The 21,197-nt window shown below is 40.5% G+C and overlaps 1 protein-coding gene across 1 annotated transcript; it reads left to right on the top strand.

Moving 5' to 3' along the window:
- LOC104771113 (myb-related protein Myb4-like) lies at positions 18,049-19,222 on the top strand. The gene is made up of 3 exons (XM_010495585.2): positions 18,049-18,226; positions 18,334-18,463; positions 18,568-19,222. Exons 1-3 carry the CDS (start codon positions 18,088-18,090, stop codon positions 19,220-19,222), a joined length of 924 nt encoding a protein of 307 aa, XP_010493887.1. The 5' UTR covers positions 18,049-18,087.

A 21,197-nucleotide genomic window follows, 5' to 3' on the forward strand; every position in this document is an offset into this window, starting at 1 on the left:
TATCCCTATAGTCCTCCCCGTACGTTTGTGTAAAGCTTCTCGCCACAAGCCGTGCTTTGTACCGTTCAATCTCCCCGTCACTTCGATATTTGATTGTGAAGATCCATTTAGATGTAACGGCCTTCTTTCCTTTAGGTAGACCCCCCTTGTCCCACGTGTGGTTTTTCTCCATGGCCATTCTTTAGTCTTGAACTGCATCACGCCAAACCTTGTGGTCTTTAGCCTCATCATAGGTCTGTGGAATCCAGTTTTCGTCAATATGGCCAAGGAAGACTTGGTGATCCTTAGGAAAATGAGCAAGGGAACACACGGCTTGAATAGGGTGTGCAACGGCCATGTTGTTGTAGTAAACCCGATTGTGCTACGAGGAAATACGTTGGCTGCGTCGTAATAGTGTTACGGCCAGGCGTTGGCTACGTCTTAGTGGAATGACCTCCTCATGATCATTGTCCTCAGGGTCATCTTCTTCAGCTTCATGATCAATGGTTTCTTCCGGATGATCCACATCATCAAGGTTGTGCGAGTTGAGCTCTTCATCATTTGAATGATTTGTTGGATCGAGTTGAGGTTCAGGTTCCCTGGAGCTGCTTTCGATAGTAGGTTGAGACTCTCCTGGTGGGTTTAGCTCAGGTGAATGATGGGCGTCCCGATCGCTTGTGACCCCTAGTCGCTCGAGGATGATCCGGAGGTTCGTTGCCCGATCAGATGTGGGGTTTGGTAGATCGCGTAGGTCTTCCCAATTTTTCTTGCTGTAATATCCTTGAGATTCCACGAACTTCACATCTTGAGAGACTAGAACTCTTTTAGCTCCATGATCATAGCACTTATACCCTTTTTGAGTGGTAGAATATCCAATGAACATTGCTGTGGTGCTTTTAGCCTCAAGTTTGTCGCGTAATTCACCTGGTCTCAACACGAAACACGTACAACCAAATACACGTAAGTGATCGAATGTAGGTTTTTCTTTATTTAGTACCTCAAATGGAGAGACGTCTTGTAGAATCTTGGTGGGAATGCGGTTAATAAGATAGCAAGCAGCAAGAACTGCGTCTCCCCAAAACCTCCGAGGAACGTTGGTGTGAAACATTATAGATCGAGCGACTTCCATAAGATGTTTATTCTTTCGTTTGGCCACACCATTTTGTTGTGGGGTGTAAGGGCAGCTGGTTTGGTGAATGATTCCATGGTTGGTCAAGTGCTGTTTGAAGGCATGACTAGTGTATTCACCACCATTGTCCGACCTTAAGATCTTAATCTTATCATTGTAATGGTTAGTCACATAATTTTGAAAACTTATAAATGCTTCAAGAACTCTATCCTTAGTAGGAAGAAGAGTTAACCAAGTATATTTGGACTTCTCATCAATAAAAGTGACAAAATATGTTTGATTTTCTCTAGACAAGCATGGAGAAGTCCACACATCCGAGTGAACTAAATCAAAACAATTCTCATAAATAGTTAAAGACTTTGGGAAAACAGTTTTGCAATGTTTACCAAGAATACAAGCCTCACATTCATTGTTTTTAAAAGAAATACTTGGAAACATAATTTCTAAGGCACGAGAGTGAGGATGTCCTAATCTAGCATGCCATATAGCATTGTTTGCTTTAATAGAAACTGAACTAAAACAAGATGAATTAGAGGAAGATAGATTTAAGTCTTCAAGAACATATAAGTCACCCTTGTAACCTCCTTGTCCAAGAACTTGACTGGTCTCAATATCCTGAAAATGCACATTGTTAGGACCAAAGATAGCATAACAGTTTACATCGGTAGTGGCTCGTTTAACCGAGAGTAAGTTAGAGGTAAAGTTAGGCATATAAAACGCTTGAGTTGTCTTATCAAATAACTTTAGATTACCAATTCCTTTAACTGGAACTCTTTCACCATTAGCTATAATCACATTTCCATTGGCCGGTTTAATTTCACTCATTAGCCTAGAGTCACTAATCATATGATACGAAGCTCTGGAATCAACTATAAGCGGTTTAGTTTGATTTAAAACAAGATAGGAGTTACCAGAGTTCTCTTTGAGTGCCTTAATGAGAGCATCGAGGTCAGACTTCCTCACTAGGTCAAAGTTGGCGGCTAGGGCGGTTCCGTTCACATCCGAGACTCGCTGGTTTGGCTCGGCACTCGGCTGCTCCATGGTCGCTTGATGTGCTCTTGGGGCTCCACGGTTGTGCATCGACCGGTTAGCTCGAAGATGTGGATGGAGAATCCAGCACTGATTCTTGAAATGACCCGGCTTCTTGCAATGATTACACACTTGAGGGTTCTTGTATTCACCTCGATAGTAGCCCTTGTTAGCGGTTGCTACTTCAGCCTTGTTAGCGGTTACAAGCTCCCCCTTGCTTCCAAACAGCCCCATGGAGCCATGCTCCTTTTGAATCTGGCTGCATACATCCTCTAGGCTAGGAAGCTTGTCCAACCTCAAAATATGTTTGATGAGGTCATTGTAGGATGGATTCAGTGTGAGAAGAAGGCCAAACACCTTGTCTTGCTCTCGCCTTTCGTTCAGTATGGTCGGATCGAGTGTGGCTGGCCTAAACATATCAAGTTCAGCCCAAAGAGACCTAAACTTTCCAAAGTGTTTTGTGAACTCCATGTCTTCTTGGCTTAGGTTGTTGATAGCTCTTTTGATCTCAAATACTCGGTTTAAATTGGTGGTATTGCCGAACACATTTTGCAATGTGTCCCATAGATCCTTAGCCGTCTCGCAATATGAGTATGCCTCGAGTATTGGAGCATCAAGAGAGTTTTGGATGATAGCAAGCACACTTTGGTCTTCTTGAAACCACTTGTCTTCACCGCTTGTGACCGCTTCTTTGCCGTCTTTGGTAGGCTCTTCCTTGGGAGCCTCACTCGTGGTAATATGGGTCCAAAGCCCTCGGCCGCATAGTGCCGTCTTTGTGGTTCTTGCCCACAACAAGTAGTTCTCTCCTTTGAGAGTAACTGGAACAATCAAGGTCTTGGTGCCTTCCATGGAGATTTGTCCGCTGGTCAATAGTATTACCCAACGGTTAAAGAGAAAAGACTTTTGCGAATGAAGAAGAAGTAAAAAGAGAAGAAGGAGCGAAAGTGAGCGAAAGAGAAGAAGGTTTTTAATGAGGAGCAACAAGGCTCTGATACCATGTAAGTTTAGAAACAAAGAGAGAATAAACGGATTGTGTGTAGAACAAGAGAGTTTAGTTTGATTGAGAGAGAGAGTATGCGAGTGAGAGTGTAAGAGAGAAAGTGTAGAAGAAGAAAATAACTTCTTACACGATTTAGTTCATGATTACAATCCTAATATAGACATAAAGCTAGAGAATATTCTACTCAAGATGCTACACGATTTACATGATGAAAGTGAAATCTAGGACTCTTAACACAACATGTGACTAATGGTTGACTTCTCTCCTCCCACTTGCTTCAAGTCGCCAACTGTCATATGAGAAGGATCTAGAGACAATGCTTGAACCTCACATAAGTCTTGTAAGGCTTCGAGTGGGCTTCTACACGAGGTTGTATGGACGGCCTGGTGGAGGTTGTACGGCCGGCCCGGTGGAGGTTGTACGGACGGTGGCTGTACGGACATGGTGATCATGATCCTAATTTATACAGAGGAGATGATTAGTTCTCCTGGGGGATGATTAGTTTCCCGGAGGAGATGAGTAATTCCCCTGGTACCAAGATCTCAAGGGTGACAATTCGAGAGTGACACAGTATGACTCGAGGACAACGGTTTGAGAGCAGGCAGTATAGTTTGAGGGTTGCGACCTGAGAATGTATGAGTGAGAGAGCAAATAATGTCTGGATATATACCTCGGAGGTTGGGAGTGATCTCGTATTTTGGGTTGTGCTGACCAATGGGGTCCGGGTTAGGTGGACCGTCGGATCACGGGGATGTGCGGGCTGTTGCGACAGTTGCACGGAAAACCTTGGCTGACGGTGTTTAGTCTGATCAGAGAATGTGCGGGCCATGGTGACGGTTGCACGTAGGTCCTTGGTGGAGGGACGGTGTTGCGAGATTCGAGGACAAATCCTTGTTGGTGTGGAGAATTGTAACATCTGTGAACCAAATTGTAGATTTTGGAGATAGGTGTCGATCGACACCAAGGGTAGTGTCGATCGACACCAGCAATTTCTGGTTCGACTAGATCATTTTAAATCATCGAATTGGAGCAGTTTGGTTTAAGTGGAATTCCAAACCGGGATATATATGTGAAAAGTCGATTTGAAGATTTTGGGAAGGTCACTTTGTGTCGTCTATAGAGAAAAATAGAGAGAAAAGAGAAAAGAGAGAGTGTTCTTGAGAGATTGTGGTGATTCTTGGCTTGTTTGAGAGATTTGTTCCTATGGAGTGGAGATCTTGTGCTAGGAACAAAGGAGAAGGCTTCTAAAAGTTCGATTTGTCGTTGTTGGGTCAGAACTTTCTGCAAAAGAGGTGAGTGCATGACCATGGCTCATCTAAGCATGAGATCTCTTTTTTTTTTGCTTGTTTTGTGTTGTTGTGGTGTTTTTCTTGTTTGTGTTGGATGTTATAAGGTTCCTTTAGTTTCCTGTGGCCTTTGGGCAAGTTTTGGGACGAATTGGAGGTGGTTAGAATCGGAGATTCGATGATCGGCTTCGAGCATAACGTGTCTGCGGAGTTGGTGTCGATCGACACCAGGTGGGTGTCGGTCGACACCAAGTAGGAATCAGTGTCGGTCGACCGGCACCAACTTGTCTGACGCTTAGTTCCTGGTTTGTTGTGTTGTATGTGTTGCTTAAAATTGGAATCTCAGTTGCTTGTGTGTATAGCCTAGTAGATGGGAGGATTGCCTCACTAAGAATTTATGATAATACTTACGCATCTCAATTGTTGTTTGTGGTGTGCAGGTATGTGACGTGGAATCGTGGCGATGAGGAGGAGGATGAACTAGGGTCTAGGTTATTGAATTATGGTTATGATATTGATGTTGGAACCTTGGATAGAGTTATGCTAGGTTTATGGATATAATGGTTTGGAATGTTATTGTATTGATGATATGTTGGTTTTGTATTGTTGGTATGTTTCCGTTGTTGGTTTAATGATGAATGGTGGTTTGGTTGGTTTAATTAAGTAGTATGGGATGCTTAATTATATATTGTTATTATTATTAAAAAATGGGTCGGGTTGTTTAAGTTTTGAATTATGACACCCCGGTTTCAGAGACTGGCGGAGAGGTTTAAAAAAATTGATTTGGCCACCTATCACCAAAGTGCACTTATCTTTTCGGTCAAGGGGCCTGAGAGAACTCCACAGTTAAGCGTGCTTATGGTGGAGTAGTCTCAGGATGGGTGACTTTTCAGGAAGTGACTGTCGGAACTGTGCGAGTGAGGAAAAAACACATGGAAAGATCATGTGGTGATTTGTAGAGACGGTAACATGTCTTTAAAACCTCCCGGACGTAGCAAACCGGCCGTCAAATATACATGGGCTCGCGGGCCTAGTGAGAGGACGTGAGGCCCAATAAGGAAGATGGGCCCATGGGATTGGACATGGGGCCCACTAAGAGGTGGTGGTCGGGGCGTTATAAGTGGTATCAGAGTCAAACCTAAACAAGTGTGGAGTCGAGTGGGCTCACACCGTCGGGGGTGACGGTCTTGGTGTGCAATGAGGACGTTGTGATATGTTTGTGGGGGTGAATAGTGACACCCCGGTTTCAGAGACTTGCGGAGAGGTTTAAAAGAATATATTTGGCCACTATGTCACCAAAGTGTACTTATCTTTTCGGTCAAGGGTCCTGAGAGAACTCCACAGTAAAGCGTGCTTATGCTTGAGTAGTCTTAGGATGGGTGACCTTCCGAGAAGTGACTGTCGGAACTGTGTGAGTGAGGACAAAACACAGGGAAAGATCATGTGGTGATTTGTAGGGATGGTAACAAGTCTTTAAAACCTCCCGGATATAGCAAACCGACTGTCCGATATTGATGGGCTCACGGGCCTAGTGAAAGGACATGAGGCCCATTAAGGAAGGTTGGCCTATAGACTAGGATTGGACATGGGAGCCACTAAGAGGGAGCGGTCAGGGCATTACACTGCCAATGCAAGAAATTGCAATATGTGTTATTGCATGATGAGATCCATGCGGTGTGTGATTGGGGCATCTCAACGGAAGAGTTATGAAGGGTAGTTGCCCTGCATTCAATATCATTATTTTTTTTTCTCAAATCCCTAGTCTATTTAAAAATCAAAAGAAATATATTTTAACTAGATAGTTATCCGTGTTATACAGCACGAGAAATTGTTTGCATAAATTTTAATGTAATTTGCTAATTATAAAATAATAATATAAATTTTATTTGATTTATTATATATTTTATAATATTTTACATTTAAAATTACTTAGTTTCATACTCTGTTTCAACCTGTCTTTGGTACATGATTGTAACATCCGCGAACCAAAATACGTATTTTGGGGATGGGTGTCGATCAACACTAATGGTGGTGTCGGTCGACACCAATAAATTCTGGTTTGACCAGATTAACTTAATTGTCGATTTGGGTCGGTTTGGTTTAAGAAAAACTATTGAACCGAATTATTTAAGTGGATTGTTGACGAAAAGGGTTTTGGGAAGTTGATTTTGTCGCCGCTTAGAGAGTTTTGAGATAAAAAGAGAGAAAAGAAGTGTTCTTGAGGTTTGGGGAGAGATTGTGAGATTTCTTGGCTGTTCTTGGGAGATCTGAAGCTAGGAGGGTTGGAATCGTTGCTGTTGGTCAGAATCTTCCTGCAAAGAGGTGAGTGCATGACCATGGCTGATCTAAGCATGAGATTTCCTTTGTCTTGCTTGTTTGGTGTTGTTTGTGGTGTTTTCTTGCTTGTTACGGTTGCTATAGGGTTCCTAAGGATTCATATGGCTTTGGGATTGAGTTTTGGACGGATTGGAGGTGATGAGAAGCGAGATTTGACTCTCACCTTCGAGCGGATAGTGGTTGCAGAGTCAGTGTCGATCGACACCAGGAGGGTGTCGGTCGACACGAGTGAACAGCATCGATCGACACTATGGGGTAGTGTCGGTCGACACCAAGAGCCAGTGTCGGTCGACACTTGGCTGGTGTCGGTCGACACCTCCCTTCCAGCGAGACGATACTTGCTTCCTGGTTTGTATGCTTTGTTTGTTGATTGTTTTGGACATTGGTATCTCAGTTGCTTGTGTGTATAGCTCAGTAGATGTGATGATTGCCTCACTGAGTTTTTATCAAATACTCATGCATCTCAATTTGTGTTTGTGGTGCAGGTAAAGGCAAAGTGTGATCATGGAATCAAGGCAATAAAGAGGAGGATGTTCTAGTGGCTCGATTGGTTGTTGTCTGGCTTCTGTTACATTGCTAGAGTTGGGTCAATAGAACATTGCTAGGTTGCTGGTTCTTTGTTTCTTGTTGTTTGGTTATTGGATAATTGTTACGAATTATTACTGGTTATTTGAGTATTGGTTATTTAATGATTTTTGGTATTGGTTATGTTATTCGCTGTTGTGTGTTGGTGGGTATGGGACCACTAGTTTAGATTATTATTATTATTATTATTATTTATTATTTATTATTAAAAAAACAAGTCGAGTCGTTTCAATGATACAATGTTCAAATCTGTGAATTATATAAATTTGGTAAAATCCAGAAAATATAACAAAATCCGTATTGAAGGGGTCATGTTTCAAAAATTTGATTTAACTTATTAATTTCTTTTTTAGTTGTATATACTATATTGAATAAAATAAAACATTTGTAATTTCTTAGATTTTAATAAGATGTCATGATGTGAAGTGCGAAAAAATATTTAATAAATTAGATATAATATTTTATATTTTTTAAATATAAGCAATGTTGTATATTAGTTTTAAAATATATCTGTCATTACTAAACATTTAGGAATGCAAATAGTTTTATAAATAAAATTAAGTTTTATAATTATTCTAAATAGTTTGTTATTGTTTCCTAAAATATATATGAAACAATATATAGTTTTGGTAAATAATTTCAAAAATATTGTTTTATTATTTTATAAACCAATATAAAATTTTATTTTGTTAGTTATTTAAATAATTAAAATGTAGAACTAGTAGCAATGGTGCAGTCTCTCGATGAATGGTCAGCTTTCTCCAATCTATTGGATGATTTCAGCTTACTTCGACCATCCTTTCCATCCTTCATGCTTTCGAAGATCCCGCACACGTCAAATGTTCGGGCATATTGCCTTACTCGTTCTTCGAGATCTTTATCTTTTGAAATTTTTTTTGTAAACTCTTACCCTCCGGTTTGGGCAACCAATCTTGGAGTTATTTTTTAGATTAATGTTTGGTTGAAAAAAAAATAATAATAATAATTAAAATATAATGGTATTTTTGTAATATGTAACATGATAATAGGATTAAACTTTAACAACATTGCTTAAATAAGTATATAAAGATTTTAAGTTTTTATTGAACAAAAAATCACAATATATAGAGGATTCGGAACAGAAGTATTCGAGAAAACTAATGATTTTCATTGTCCTAGGTACTACTTAGCTTATTGTAAATTCATTTTTACAGTAAAGTTGGTGGAGGTTATTTTACGTACGGACCAAATTAATTATTGCCAAAAACACTTTGCAGAGAGTTGAAGTCAGACACGCATAGAATTGTACAAGTAACACGACGTCGCGAGGAAGAAGTGCTAAACACAGTTTTCTCACAAGCTCTTAATTTCCTATTTTTTATTCATACATGTTGACCCCTCCAAAGAACAAACTTGTTTATCTTGTATACGATTGTATGATGTTGGCGCCAATCACTACAAGTTTCAAGTTTATGTTTTTTATTTATCTTTGACCCACATCTTAACGTCACGTTTTAAAACTTTACCTTATGTCCAAGCTCTTTTATGAGTATTTTATTTCATATGTATGTGTATTGTATAATATAGGACCCTTCATATGTATTTTATAAATATTTCTGTACTTGTATATATATGCGTACGTACAAACGAAGTACCATGCTGGATTTGATTGGAAGTTGGGAATGGGAGGCATGGAGTATTCGTACTTGCACACATTTTATTAGTAACTTTATTTGCTAAGAAGATTACCTCATAACACATTATTTAACCTCACTATATAAAAAAAGAGAGTTAAAAGTCTTGAGAGTCTTGCTTGTCTAACCAAAATAGAGGATGGTATTCCTATTTTAGTATATCATGCATGCATTAGACCGATATAAAATTGCATACTTACGTGTTTAAAATAAATTAGATTTTATACGGAATACGGATGATCGATAGGTTTTTGGCGCAATCTCACATCGAAGCCTATTGGCGTGGGTTTGAAGTCTTAGCCATGCCATATGCCATGCCATATTTTAATTTATAGAAAGCATTGATATATGAATTAATCATCATCATTTTTTTTAATTAAACACGACCTACCAATTAATCATCATCATTTACTCTTAATTTCGTTTTGGTTTACTTTTTTGATGTTTCTTTTATAAGAAACTTTGAGTTCCACAGATGATCATGCTCATTGATCGTAGTCGTAGATACTTTAGATAAATAAATTTCAAATCTCAGGAAGAGGGATCTGCTTTAAACAGCAGATATTAGTGTGTATATAAAATATAGGAGCATGTTCGAGGCGAGGACAGAGTACCTGACAATTAATTTCTCTAACATATTATACATATATATATTGGGAAAAATGTCATTAAAATCATGAACTTTCAAATTTTGGCTATTTAAAATATGAACTTTGTTGTACGCCATTTAAAACATCAATTTTCGTTGACTAGCTTTTTTAAACATGAAGTTTCGTTGACCAGGCCAAAAAAGACATGACGTTAAATCCGATAATTGACCTACAAACAGACGTTACTATGCCGTTAATCACTCTGTTACTAACAAAACGACGTCGTTTTAATGGAAGTTTTAATTCAAAAAGTGTCATTTAAACCATGAACTTTTAAATACAGGCCATTTAAACCATGAACTTGTAAATATATGTCATTTAAACCATGAACTTGTAAATGTATATCATTTAAACCATGAACTGAAATGAACTGAAATGCTGATGACAGTTTTTTTTTTTTTTTTTTTTTGGTGAAATGTTAAATTTATACCAAATAAAAAAGGTTACATTTTACAATGAAACCAAAAAAATAATGACCGAGCTCTTAACAGAGAGAGCGATGGAACAACAATAAGAAGTTTTTTTTTTTTTTTCCTTTTCCTTACAAAAGATGAGCTTTACCACACTTAGAGTGGGCTATAAATACAACCAAAGTAATATTTAAGGAGAGAGATGGTAGCGTCTGTAGCCTCCGGCGAGAAGGAGATGAGACAGCTGCGCATAGTTCGATCGATTTGGGTCTTAACAAAGCCAATCGAAGAAGGTTCAGCAGAGAAAATCCTGCGGTTTCTCTCATTCCAGATCATATAAACTATGACTTGTAGGAGGAGTTGAAGAATCTTACTCGTGAAATGTGGGGTGTGGATGGAGTAGCCATGACCCATGGAGCGGCGGCTTGGAGGGAGGTAGGAGGGTGAGCTCGAACCCTCCCCGCAAGCCCCACCCATAGTGCTCTCGAGTAGTCACACTCGAAGAACAAATGGTCATGGGAGTCCAAACCTGAAGAACAGAGCACACATTGAGGAGGGACATTCATTCCCCATTGACGCAGTCGATCTCTTGTACTAAGTCTGCGTAATGTTGCCAGCCAGTGAATGAAGGAGAATCTAGGGACAGCCTCTTTGAACCAGACTACTTTGTACCACGAGACAACAGGGGAGGGCTCACGGATTTGTAGCCAGGTACCTTTGCAGGAGAATTTTTCCAAGAAGGAACCTGACGAATTCCTCCATTGATACCAGTCAGATCCTCTTGATTGTGACGGAGGATTGATAGAGAATAAGCACGTGTGGAGCTGCTCTGCTTGTGGGGACCGAGCATGAGGTAGGTGCCACTGTCCATCCCTTGTGGCATCCCAGACTGTTGCATCACGGTGAATACGCAATTCCCTTGGCCCCGAGGTTCCAAAGAGGTCAATTAGGGGGCCAGGGTGGTCCAAGAATCAAACCAGAACAAAGCTTTCCTCCCGTTTCGCACCTGACAGCGGGCATACTTTTTAAATAAGGGTTTTAACTCCAACATCTTTCTGACAGTCCAAGAGAGCCGCGGAGAGGTTTCCATAAGCCAGTAGCTCCTACGACCAAAGACATTGTGATCTAACCAGCGTACCCAGAGAGAACCGGAGTTGGTAAATAAGTACCAAACTTGCTTCAATCTAAAAACCGTAGCAAACTCCTCCAAAGGCCTTACACCCAAACCTCCCTCACTCTTAGGCTTGCAGATATCCGCCCAAGAAACTCTTGCTCCTTTTGCAGAGGAGGTCGCATTTTTCCACAGAAATGCGGCACAAAGAGAGTCAACAGTTTTATAGAAACCCTTGGGGAGCACAAAGACTTGGCTCCAAAAATTCACCTTTCCATAAATGACAGAGACAATTAGACGAACTTTCCCGGCATAAGACAGGTACTGGGACGTCCAAGAGTGTAACTTGCTTGTGATCTTCTGGATGAAAGGTTGAAGGGTGGCCAAGGATAGTTTTGTCGGGCTTAAAGGGAGACCCAGGTACCTAGTTGGGGAAGTACCAAGTCTGATGCCGATGGAGGTAGATATCGCTGCAGCCTCCACTTCAGAGAAGCCCCCAAGGAAGAGATCTGACTTATCAGGGTTCATTTCCTGGCCGGAGAATGCGTGGAACTGATGCAGGATTTCAGCTATTCCTCGTAAAGAGGAGATGGAGCCGTCAGAGAAAATGAGAAGGTCATCTGCAAATGATAGATGGGTCAGTCGAGGAGAAATTCACAACGGGTGTGCAGAGAACTTGCCTTTAACTAATCCTGCATCAAGCATCTTCGAGAGAACCTCCATAACCACGATGAACAGGTAGGGAGAGATACAATCCCCTTGTCTCAATCCTTTGTCTCCTTTGAAATAACCTGCTAACTCCCTATTAATAGTGATGGAGAACTTAGGCGTAGAGATGCATTCCTTGATCCAAGAGCAGAAGAGAGGAGGAAAGTTCAGAGCCTCAAGGATCTTAAGAACGAAATCCCAGCATACAGTATCAAATGCCTTCCGGATGTCAACCTTGAGGAGGGAGCTCTTACTACATGCACCACGTTCGTAGTGCCGAATGAGTTCCGTTGCTAGGAGGACATTGTCTCCTATGCTGCAACCACTGAGAAAAGCAGCCTGGTTCGGTGAGATGCATTGCATGAGAATGGGCTTCAGGCGGTTTGCCAGAATCTTTGATATGAGCTTGTACACCAAATTGCAGCAACTGATAGGTCGGAACTCAGACAACACAGAGGCCTCTGGTGTTTTAGGGATAAGGGTAATTACAGTTGCGTTCAAGTCTTTAAGAAGCCGGCCATTCCTGAAGAATTCTTGGACGGCTAGTATAAGGTCCTTACCGACTATAGGCCAGGCTGATCGGAAGAACTCAGCGGGGTAGCCATCTGGCCCAGGGGACTTGTTCAATGGCATGGCGAATAGGGTATTACGAACCTCCTCGTCTGTAACCTCACTCAACAAATCCTCTTCTTGGGAAGCTGAGCATCTGAATGGGAGTAGATCCTGTAAGAACTCAAGAGTAACAGGAGACGAGGGGAGAGTCGTGGAACCTAAAACAGACTTGAAATACTCTACCGCATGTGATTTCATCTCAGAGGGAGAAGAGACTTTTCTACCATTTGCGTCGGAGAAGAAGTGGATATGATTCTGCGTGTTCCTCTGGATCACGACCTTATGAAAAAACGAGGAGTTCTTATCCCCTAAATGAAGCCACTGAATTCTAGACTTCTGCATATAGAACTTCTCCTCTGCAGTAAGCAGCTTATTCCATTCCTCAATAGCTACGTTCTCCTCTCTTGCTAGTGGAACATTTGGAGAATTTAGCAACCTCCTCTGAAGCTCAGCGACCTCATCAGCCTTTTCCTTGACCCGAGTTGAGATCCCACTGCAATGATTCCTATTCAGTCTCCGCAAGCAAGGCTTTAGAAGTTTTAAGGCACGAGCAAGCTTGAACTGATTGGAGCCAATAACAGAAGTTGGAGTCTAATGCGTCTCAACCTAATCAGAATAGTCTGGGTGATCTGTGACTTGGCTGTAGAACTTGAAAGGTCTGGTACGCGCGTGCTGCAGGATAGGAACTGTGAACAGACAGGGAGCATGGTCAGATTGACCAGGTTCCAAGAACTCTGCAAAAGCATCTGGGAACAACCTTGCCCAATGCTCATTGACGAGGGCGTGATCAATACGTTTGGAGACAGGATCCGATTCCCTATGGTTCCACCAGGTGAAGGGAAGATCTTTGGCTGGAGCTTCAAAGAGATTTGAATCTTGAAGCGCTAGCTGAAAATTACTGACTCCATGAAGATCAATATCCGCAGAGGGAAAAGCGGAGTTGTGTTCACTCCTCAGTATCTGGTTGAAGTCACCTACAACTGCCCAAGGACTTCGAGAAAGTGGAGTGGAGGAGTGCAGGAAGACTAACTCGTCCCAGAGTGTGACTCGTTCTTCCACATGATTAAACCCATACACGAAGGACACTGTGAGATTGATGTTGTCTGCCAAAGAGAAGATACCACAAGTAATGACTTGAGCTGAGACTTTGTATATTACCACAGATAACCTTGGATCCTACACAATCACAATTCTCGCTGTATTGTGACTGTCAAAGTTACCAAAAAAACTTCCATCCTCTAGGGATTGCTTTATGTACTCTCCCTGAATGACTATGTTGCACTTTGGTTTCCAAAAAAGCTCCAAAAAGAGGCTTGTGGATATTAATCCAACTCTTAGTAAAACGTTGCCTACGATGGCTATTAAGGCCTCTAATGTTCCATCCAAAAAACATACTTAATATACAGGATTAGGCAGTCGCAGCCTTGCGGCTGCTATGCTTCTGATTTACCAAGAAAAAGGGTCTGTCATCACCTGACTCTGAAACAGGGATAGATGGGAATGATCCTGGCGTTTCCTGAGTAGAAGAATTAGGTTGGGAAGAGATTGACCGAGAGGGGGGAACAACCGTGGCCTGCTGAGGAGATACTTCGGCCTCTTGTCTCGGCGAAGGGAGACTCTTAGAGCGAGCGACAACTCTACCCTGACGTGGCCCCTTGCTCTTTGACCTTCGACGAGCATCTGGTCGACGAGAATCCCTGCTCTTGGACCTTGGGGGATGCTTGGGCAGGTCTGAGTTGGGATGCGGTTTAGGACATCGTGGAGACAAGTGCCCGAACTCACCACATGAGCTGCATTTGGGGGGGAGCCACGGGTAGTTAACGTCAACCTGAAATTCCCTGCCATCACTATACCCAGATATAATCTTGGATGGGAGTTCTTGCAGAAGATTAACTTCCACCAGGATCTTAGCAACCTCAAAAATTTCTTTTCTCGCAGTTTCAGGGTGCAAGGCCTTCGAATCACCCACAGCCGAAGCTATACGAGATAGACTTTCATCGTTGAAGAGGAGGTATGGTATCCCTCTAAACTCCACAATTACCTGCGCTTTAGTCAACGGAGGCTTTTCCGGGGTGAAGTCTGGAGACCATGGTGCCACAAACATTGGGTGACCCGCAATATTCCATAGGTTTCGACTCAAGAGTATTGCTCGAGTCTGGGGTTGGGAGTCCTCAAGAGGAAAGTCCCATGACCAATGCGATGGACAAATATTCGAGGCCCCGAACGAGCCCAGAGGGCATTGATAACTCCAATAATTCAACCCATGTCCGGGGGAGGGCCGTGAAACTGAGCGAAGATGTAGTCCTTGAACTCTTCCTTGGTAGCGGCAATATTCTAATCTGGGATTAGGACAAAAGGAACTCCACAGACATGGGTAGCAGGGGTACCTATCTTCGACAAACCCCCTCCCGGGCTAGCTACACTTGCATACGAACGCGGCTTAGCGGATGCCTTGTCCATACGAGACGCAGTGCCATCACTAGGAGCACTGAGAGATGGAGAGGTATTGCATGTAGCTACCGCTACAGGAGAAGAACTTGTCGAGACAGTCGCATCTCCCTCAGGAGCTGAAGCTGGGGACGCAGTAGCCGTAACAGAAGCAAAGCCAGCAGCAACTGTCAGAGGAGCAGATACGGAAGCTGGGGACGAATTGGGCACAGAGCCGATAGTCTGCTGCCGATCCAGATCTAGATCTGGGAGTGCGCTGGGAGGGCACGAAACTGCCGTTGGCTGCACCGGGGGAACCGGGGAAGACGCATCAACAGGGGAGGGCAACACAAACTCGGCAACTGAAACAGGACGAACCGGATTTGACTTTGCAACCTTGACTGAAGCAGAGGAACGAGACGCATCCCGGTGAGTGCGCAGAAAGGAAGCTAGCGGGCGAGGCTTCTTCCTCTTACCCATTGGAGACCAGAAGCTAGTCGGCGAGGCACCGACCGACCAGCGGCAACAGCGAGGAAACTAAGCAGGGTGGGGGAACAGTGAGTGAGAAGGGTTTCCTCGGGAACCGGGCGAGAGAGCTCAAACAGGAGAAGTTGAAATGTAATATTGTTATTTATTTAAGAGTTTTTTAACAAATGTACCACATTATGAAACCAAACTTGTGGGATCTACCACATTTGTGTACTTCTTTCAGCAAATACCACAAGTCACAAGTAAAATGACGAAATTAACCCTCATGATATTTGATTCTTTATCTTTTTGTTTTCTAAATGAGATATATTCTTTTTCTTTTTTTTTCTCCTTTATCGTGTTTTATATTGTTGTGTTGTCTTTTCATTTTCTGTGCCCAATTTTTAATTAAAACGAAAAACTCTTATTTTTTTCTTCTTGTTTCGTTATTGCTTAAACTAACCGAACCGGAACAAATCTACAATGGTTCTGACTTAGTAAGCCAAGATCAAGTCGTGGAGTGAATCTCCGCCGTCCTAGACCGCCGTGACGTTCCTTTCTGTCTCACGCCGATGACGTTTTTGCGGCGGGGCTGATGTAACTCTCCAGAACGCCTCTGGTTGGAATCCTCTGCAAGATGCTTTGTGTCGTCAGAACACAGAGATCGCGGAAGCTGTTCTCCGGAGTACCGTTCGGCGTGGTGCAAATGGAGACGGAGACTTCATCATATGATCTTCGTGCTCGGCTGTATGAGAGATTTCTACATGGAGATATTGTTTCACTTCGAGAACTCCGTAATACCATTTAATAGACAATTATTTTAGGACAAGATGTTGTCAGTTGTAGACATTCAATGTTTAATGGACAACTGTTTCAGTTTGTCCATTAGTAGTTTCAAAATGTCCTCTAAGCTATCCTTTTGTTATGTAATTCAATTTATCAATTTTTAACATATACGTTCTTTGCATTTTCAGTATATCCACACACTTGTCAACCAATGAACATGTCTACAGTCTGTTTTTATGTCCACACACAGATGTTAACCAATCAATTACTTGTCCACACAATACTTATTTGTCCACAATCACTTGACAACCAATTAAGTAGTTGTCTCCAGTATACTTTTATGTCTACAGTCTATTTTATGTCCAGGCCCACTTGTCAACCAATGAACATATCTACTACATATGTCATATTGTCCTCCACATGCTTCATAGTTACAAGGAAATTTTAGTGAATTATATTGTCCACAACTCTTATTAAATTGTTGGCACATACAACATCAAAATTAATATCTCTCACAATTTATATCCACAAATCTCTCTCTTTGTCTCTCTTCTTTTTAATCCATTTATTCTTATTTTATGTATTAACATCTCTTTTCTTTTACCCAGTGATGCTTTCTTTTATCCACATTAATTGCCAATTCAGTCAAATGATGCAATAAATGCTAAGTCAGAAGCAGAAGCTGTACTATGTCCGCATGGTCTATCACATGTTGAGTGTGTGTTTTTGTCATATAAATTACACATTTTTTTATATTTCCACCTAATAAACATATGGGTATTTATGTCATTTGCAATGTTTCTTGTGGTAGAATGGAAAAGGGTTTGTGATTGTGGTAGATTAGAAAAGCTTTATATCAAATGTGGTAGATCTAGCAAAAATCCCTTTATTTAAGACCCTGATGAGCAGTTATATTATTATCCATATACACATTTACCAACATGAAAGTAAATTTGTATTAAAACTTCATAGCAAAGAGCAGAAAGTGTAAACATATATATATATATATATACATATAACCTAAATTTCGAATATATGATGATGGTGATGATAATGTGGGTTGAGTTTTAAAGAAATACAGTAATAAAAATAAATAAATGAATTAATAAGCTAAAGAAAAGGATTATTAAATTCTCATTCTGAACTAAATGTCAAATAATAAAAGTGCCATGATTAATAAACAATAAACAAACTGATACTATAAATCAATTAGGAATAAATATTTATTCATTACTCCAATTGGTGCTACGTTTGTTTGTGGCATGGCCCTTGTGGCCTTTTACACAGACACAAACATCTATCTGCAAACAGTTTACAATGCTCCTTTATATCAAAATCTAAAGTATTGCCGTCATCGATGAATACAAAATAGAAAAGTCGAAAATCTTTTTGTATAAAATAATTTTAAACTGAATAATTCAGAAAGGTTAAAACAATTTAACTATTTCCGTCATGTTGCTCAAGCTAATATACATATTTTCCCGTGACTCATCAATGAATCAAGGAAAAAAAAACAAGGAAAAAACACTAATAATTAAAGGACATTGTAATCTGTACACCGACATATAACTAAAACCAAAATTGAGGTTAATCACAATACACAACAGTTAAATTGCCGTTATCTTCCGTACGTTCCATGCTTTTGGAGTTTTGGGCTCTCTATGCGAGTGAAGTGCCTCAAGGTCAAGGCTCAAATAAGTTTTTTTTTTTTAATTGAATGGAGTGGAAAATCTAATCTCTAATTAATAATTATAGAACATCTGACGTAAAGGACCAGGTTATATGATATATATAGGAGCTCCGGATGATAATAAAAAACATGACAATTGCATTTACAGAGTAACAGAAAGATCACAAAGTGAAGGTAGCTTAAGAGAAATAACTGTTGTTATTGAGAATGGGGAAAGGAAGAGCACCATGCTGCGACAAGAACAAAGTGAAGAGAGGGCCATGGAGCCCTCAAGAAGATCTCACTCTCATCACCTTTATCCAAAAACATGGCCATCAGAATTGGAGATCTCTTCCCAAGCTTGCTGGTTAGTATTTTTTATTCATGCATGTTTCAGTAATAGTATTACTACTATATAGTTTTCAGTAACTAAGTAAGGGATAAAATGAATGATATATATATGTATATATATAGGATTGATGAGATGTGGGAAGAGTTGCCGACTGAGATGGATAAACTATTTGAGACCGGACGTGAAGCGAGGCAACTTTAGCAAAGAGGAGGAAGATGCTATCATTCACTATCACCAAACCCTTGGAAACAAGTTTGTACTCATATATATCCCTACTCATCTCATTATATTTCCTTATAATATACTTATATTAGACAATAGTATATAGAGAGAGACTAATTGATATATATGATCAGGTGGTCAAAGATAGCCTCCTTCTTGCCCGGAAGAACCGACAACGAGATCAAGAACATTTGGAACACTCATCTCAAGAAACGACTCAGTAGTACTCCATCTTCTTCTTCTTCATCCATCTCTAGCACTCATGACCAAAGCACAAAAGCAGAAGATCATCATAACAAGAACTGTGAAGGAGCTCACGAAGAAGTGCATTCGGAGTTAAAGGACAACCATGACTCAGCTACTTGGTCACATCCCCAAGACCAGTGTATGCACACAAAACCAGAGATTCATGAGGTTAATGAACTCGACGAGATCCAATTCTTGCTCGACCATGATGACTTTGATGATATAACTTCTGAGTTTCTTCAGAACAACGATATGTTATCTCCTCTAGAGTCTCTTCTTCATAACAACGACCAAACTCACATCTCAACCACGGGCGGAGTGACTCAGGAGGCAACCAAATCACAATCATTTGATCAATATCCTCAACAGGATATACCATGCGGATTTGAAGACGCAAACAGAGTATCCGATTTGTGGAGACAGATGGCTGATACAACCTCACCTACATTTTGTCCTAACAATGAGTACGATGAGTGGTTTAACTTCATGGACAACCAAACTTACTTTGATGATTTTAATTTTGTCGGAGAAGTATGTCTATAAATGCATGACCAATGATGTGTTGCCTTTACCTTTGATTGTTGAGTGTATATTACTATGTTACATGGATCAAAATATCAATCTGAATTATCCTAGCTAAAATCTATACATGTTTTATAGACATGTGACAGAACAGAAGAAAACAAAAAAGAAAAAAACCATAGAACTAATACTAGAAAGAATGAACAAATCTTTGTTTCCTGTGTTTCCTTCCAAATTGTCGAAGGTTTGGTTGTGGTCATGGAAGATCCTTAGCTTGGCCATTTAGCTTGGCGTATGCTCTACTTCAAGTAGCTCTTCGGCGAGAATCATGGCCCTGACTCCTATGAGATTAGAATCCTTAATTGTATGAGATGTGAGGGTTTACAATATATATAGTAGTCATTAGGTAATGACATTACCGTAATGTTATATCGCTTCTCTTACAACTCCTTCATCAACGTCACCTCGTCTTTTGAAAGTGGTCATCTTGTCATCCATCGATTTGTTGGTGGAAAAATGTACCTTAAGATTTAATTTTGTGGCATTGGGGAATGCCCTTCTATGTTCTTTGAATCCTTGTCCTCTTTATACTTGGTTTTAATTTGAACGAATCAAAAAAGTACTTTCTCTGAAAAAAAAGGTCCGGATTTGGAAATGAGCATCTATGCTGTACTGACAGAGTTAGCAATGGATCAGCAGTCGAGGCCTCGAGGGACGAGGGTCAACACTCAACAGCAAGTTATTTTTATTATAACTAGTACTCTAGTAGTATTGTTTAACTCCAACTTGCTAATTACACAACCGTTATAATGCTATTGCTTCTTTTGTTTAACTCCAACTTGTTCATTTTTATTTTCTAATTACACAACCGTTATAAACTTATAATGCATCTTTTTTTCTTTTTTCAATCTTTTAATTTTGGTTAAATATTGCTAGATAATCATATCAATCTAAAAGAAAATACCATGTTGGTTAGAGTAAAATTTGGTGATATTATTTTTCCCTTTCTTCTTAACCATGTTAGTTCATAAAATAATATATATATATATATATGTGTTTGTTCATTTTTATAAGAATAATTCATTTACACTTCATATATAGTCAGTGTAGGGCATATGTAGCGCAGCACCGTGTCGTAGACGACGACTGAATGCAACAGCAAAAAATATAAAAGCCGACGAAAACAAAGGAAACGGGGTTAAAGATATATGTTTCCGGTGACTGAACTGTTTTCATCAAGATAATATAAAAGTTGTTGCCAAAAAAGATTACAATTGTCAAAAAACCAAAAAAAAAAAAAAGGAATTGAAATGATTAAAGTTAGCTGATTCCATTAATTCTTGCGATTGGTCGCCGAAAGTAGTCTTATACAGCGACACTGTGACGATCAGTCTCATACTCTTTAAATTTTGGGGTGCAATATATTTAAGTTGAGACAGCGATGGTACCAAAGATCTTACTAAACACATGTCAAACTGTCTATTTCCATGCATCGCAAAGACGGTACTGTTCCAAGTTTCTAACCTACCCTGAGTATTTGTTTTTTTATTACTTGTGTTCGAGTACTCATTAATCACCCTATTAACTATATACTCCAAAACATCATTCTATATGTAATGAGAGAGAGAGAGAGAGAGAGAGAGAGAGAGAGAGAGAGAGAGAGAGAGAGAGAGAGAGTGTGAGTGAGTGAGTGAGAGAGTGAGAGAGTGAGTGAGAGAGTGAGTGAGTGAGTGAGTGAGAGAGAGAGAGAGAGAGTGAGTGAGAGAGAGAGTGAGTGAGAGAGAGAGAGTGAGTGAGTGAGAGTGAGTGAGTGAGTGAGAGAGAGAGAGAGAGAGTGAGAGAGAGAGAGAGAGTGAGTGAGTGAGAGAGAGAGAGAGAGAGAGAGAGAGAGAGAGAGTATTAAGTTAAAAAAACTGATATGGAATTAACTCGGTTAACGCAGCATAGAGAGAGAGAGAGAGAGAGAGAGAGAGAGAGAGAGAGAGAGAGAGAGAGA

The sequence above is a fragment of the Camelina sativa genome, chromosome 20 (genome assembly GCF_000633955.1).
Source record: "Camelina sativa cultivar DH55 chromosome 20, Cs, whole genome shotgun sequence".
NCBI lineage: Eukaryota > Viridiplantae > Streptophyta > Magnoliopsida > Brassicales > Brassicaceae > Camelina > Camelina sativa.

Excerpts from the sequence above, each read along its gene's own strand:
- LOC104771113 (XM_010495585.2), top strand. The coding sequence starts at position 18,088 with ATGGGGAAAGGAAGAGCACCATGCTGCGACAAGAACAAAGTGAAGAGA. Across the intron at positions 18,227-18,333 it reads ATCTCTTCCCAAGCTTGCTG|GATTGATGAGATGTGGGAAG; the intron begins GTTAGTATTTTT and ends GTATATATATAG. Across the intron at positions 18,464-18,567 it reads CACCAAACCCTTGGAAACAA|GTGGTCAAAGATAGCCTCCT; the intron begins GTTTGTACTCAT and ends ATATATGATCAG.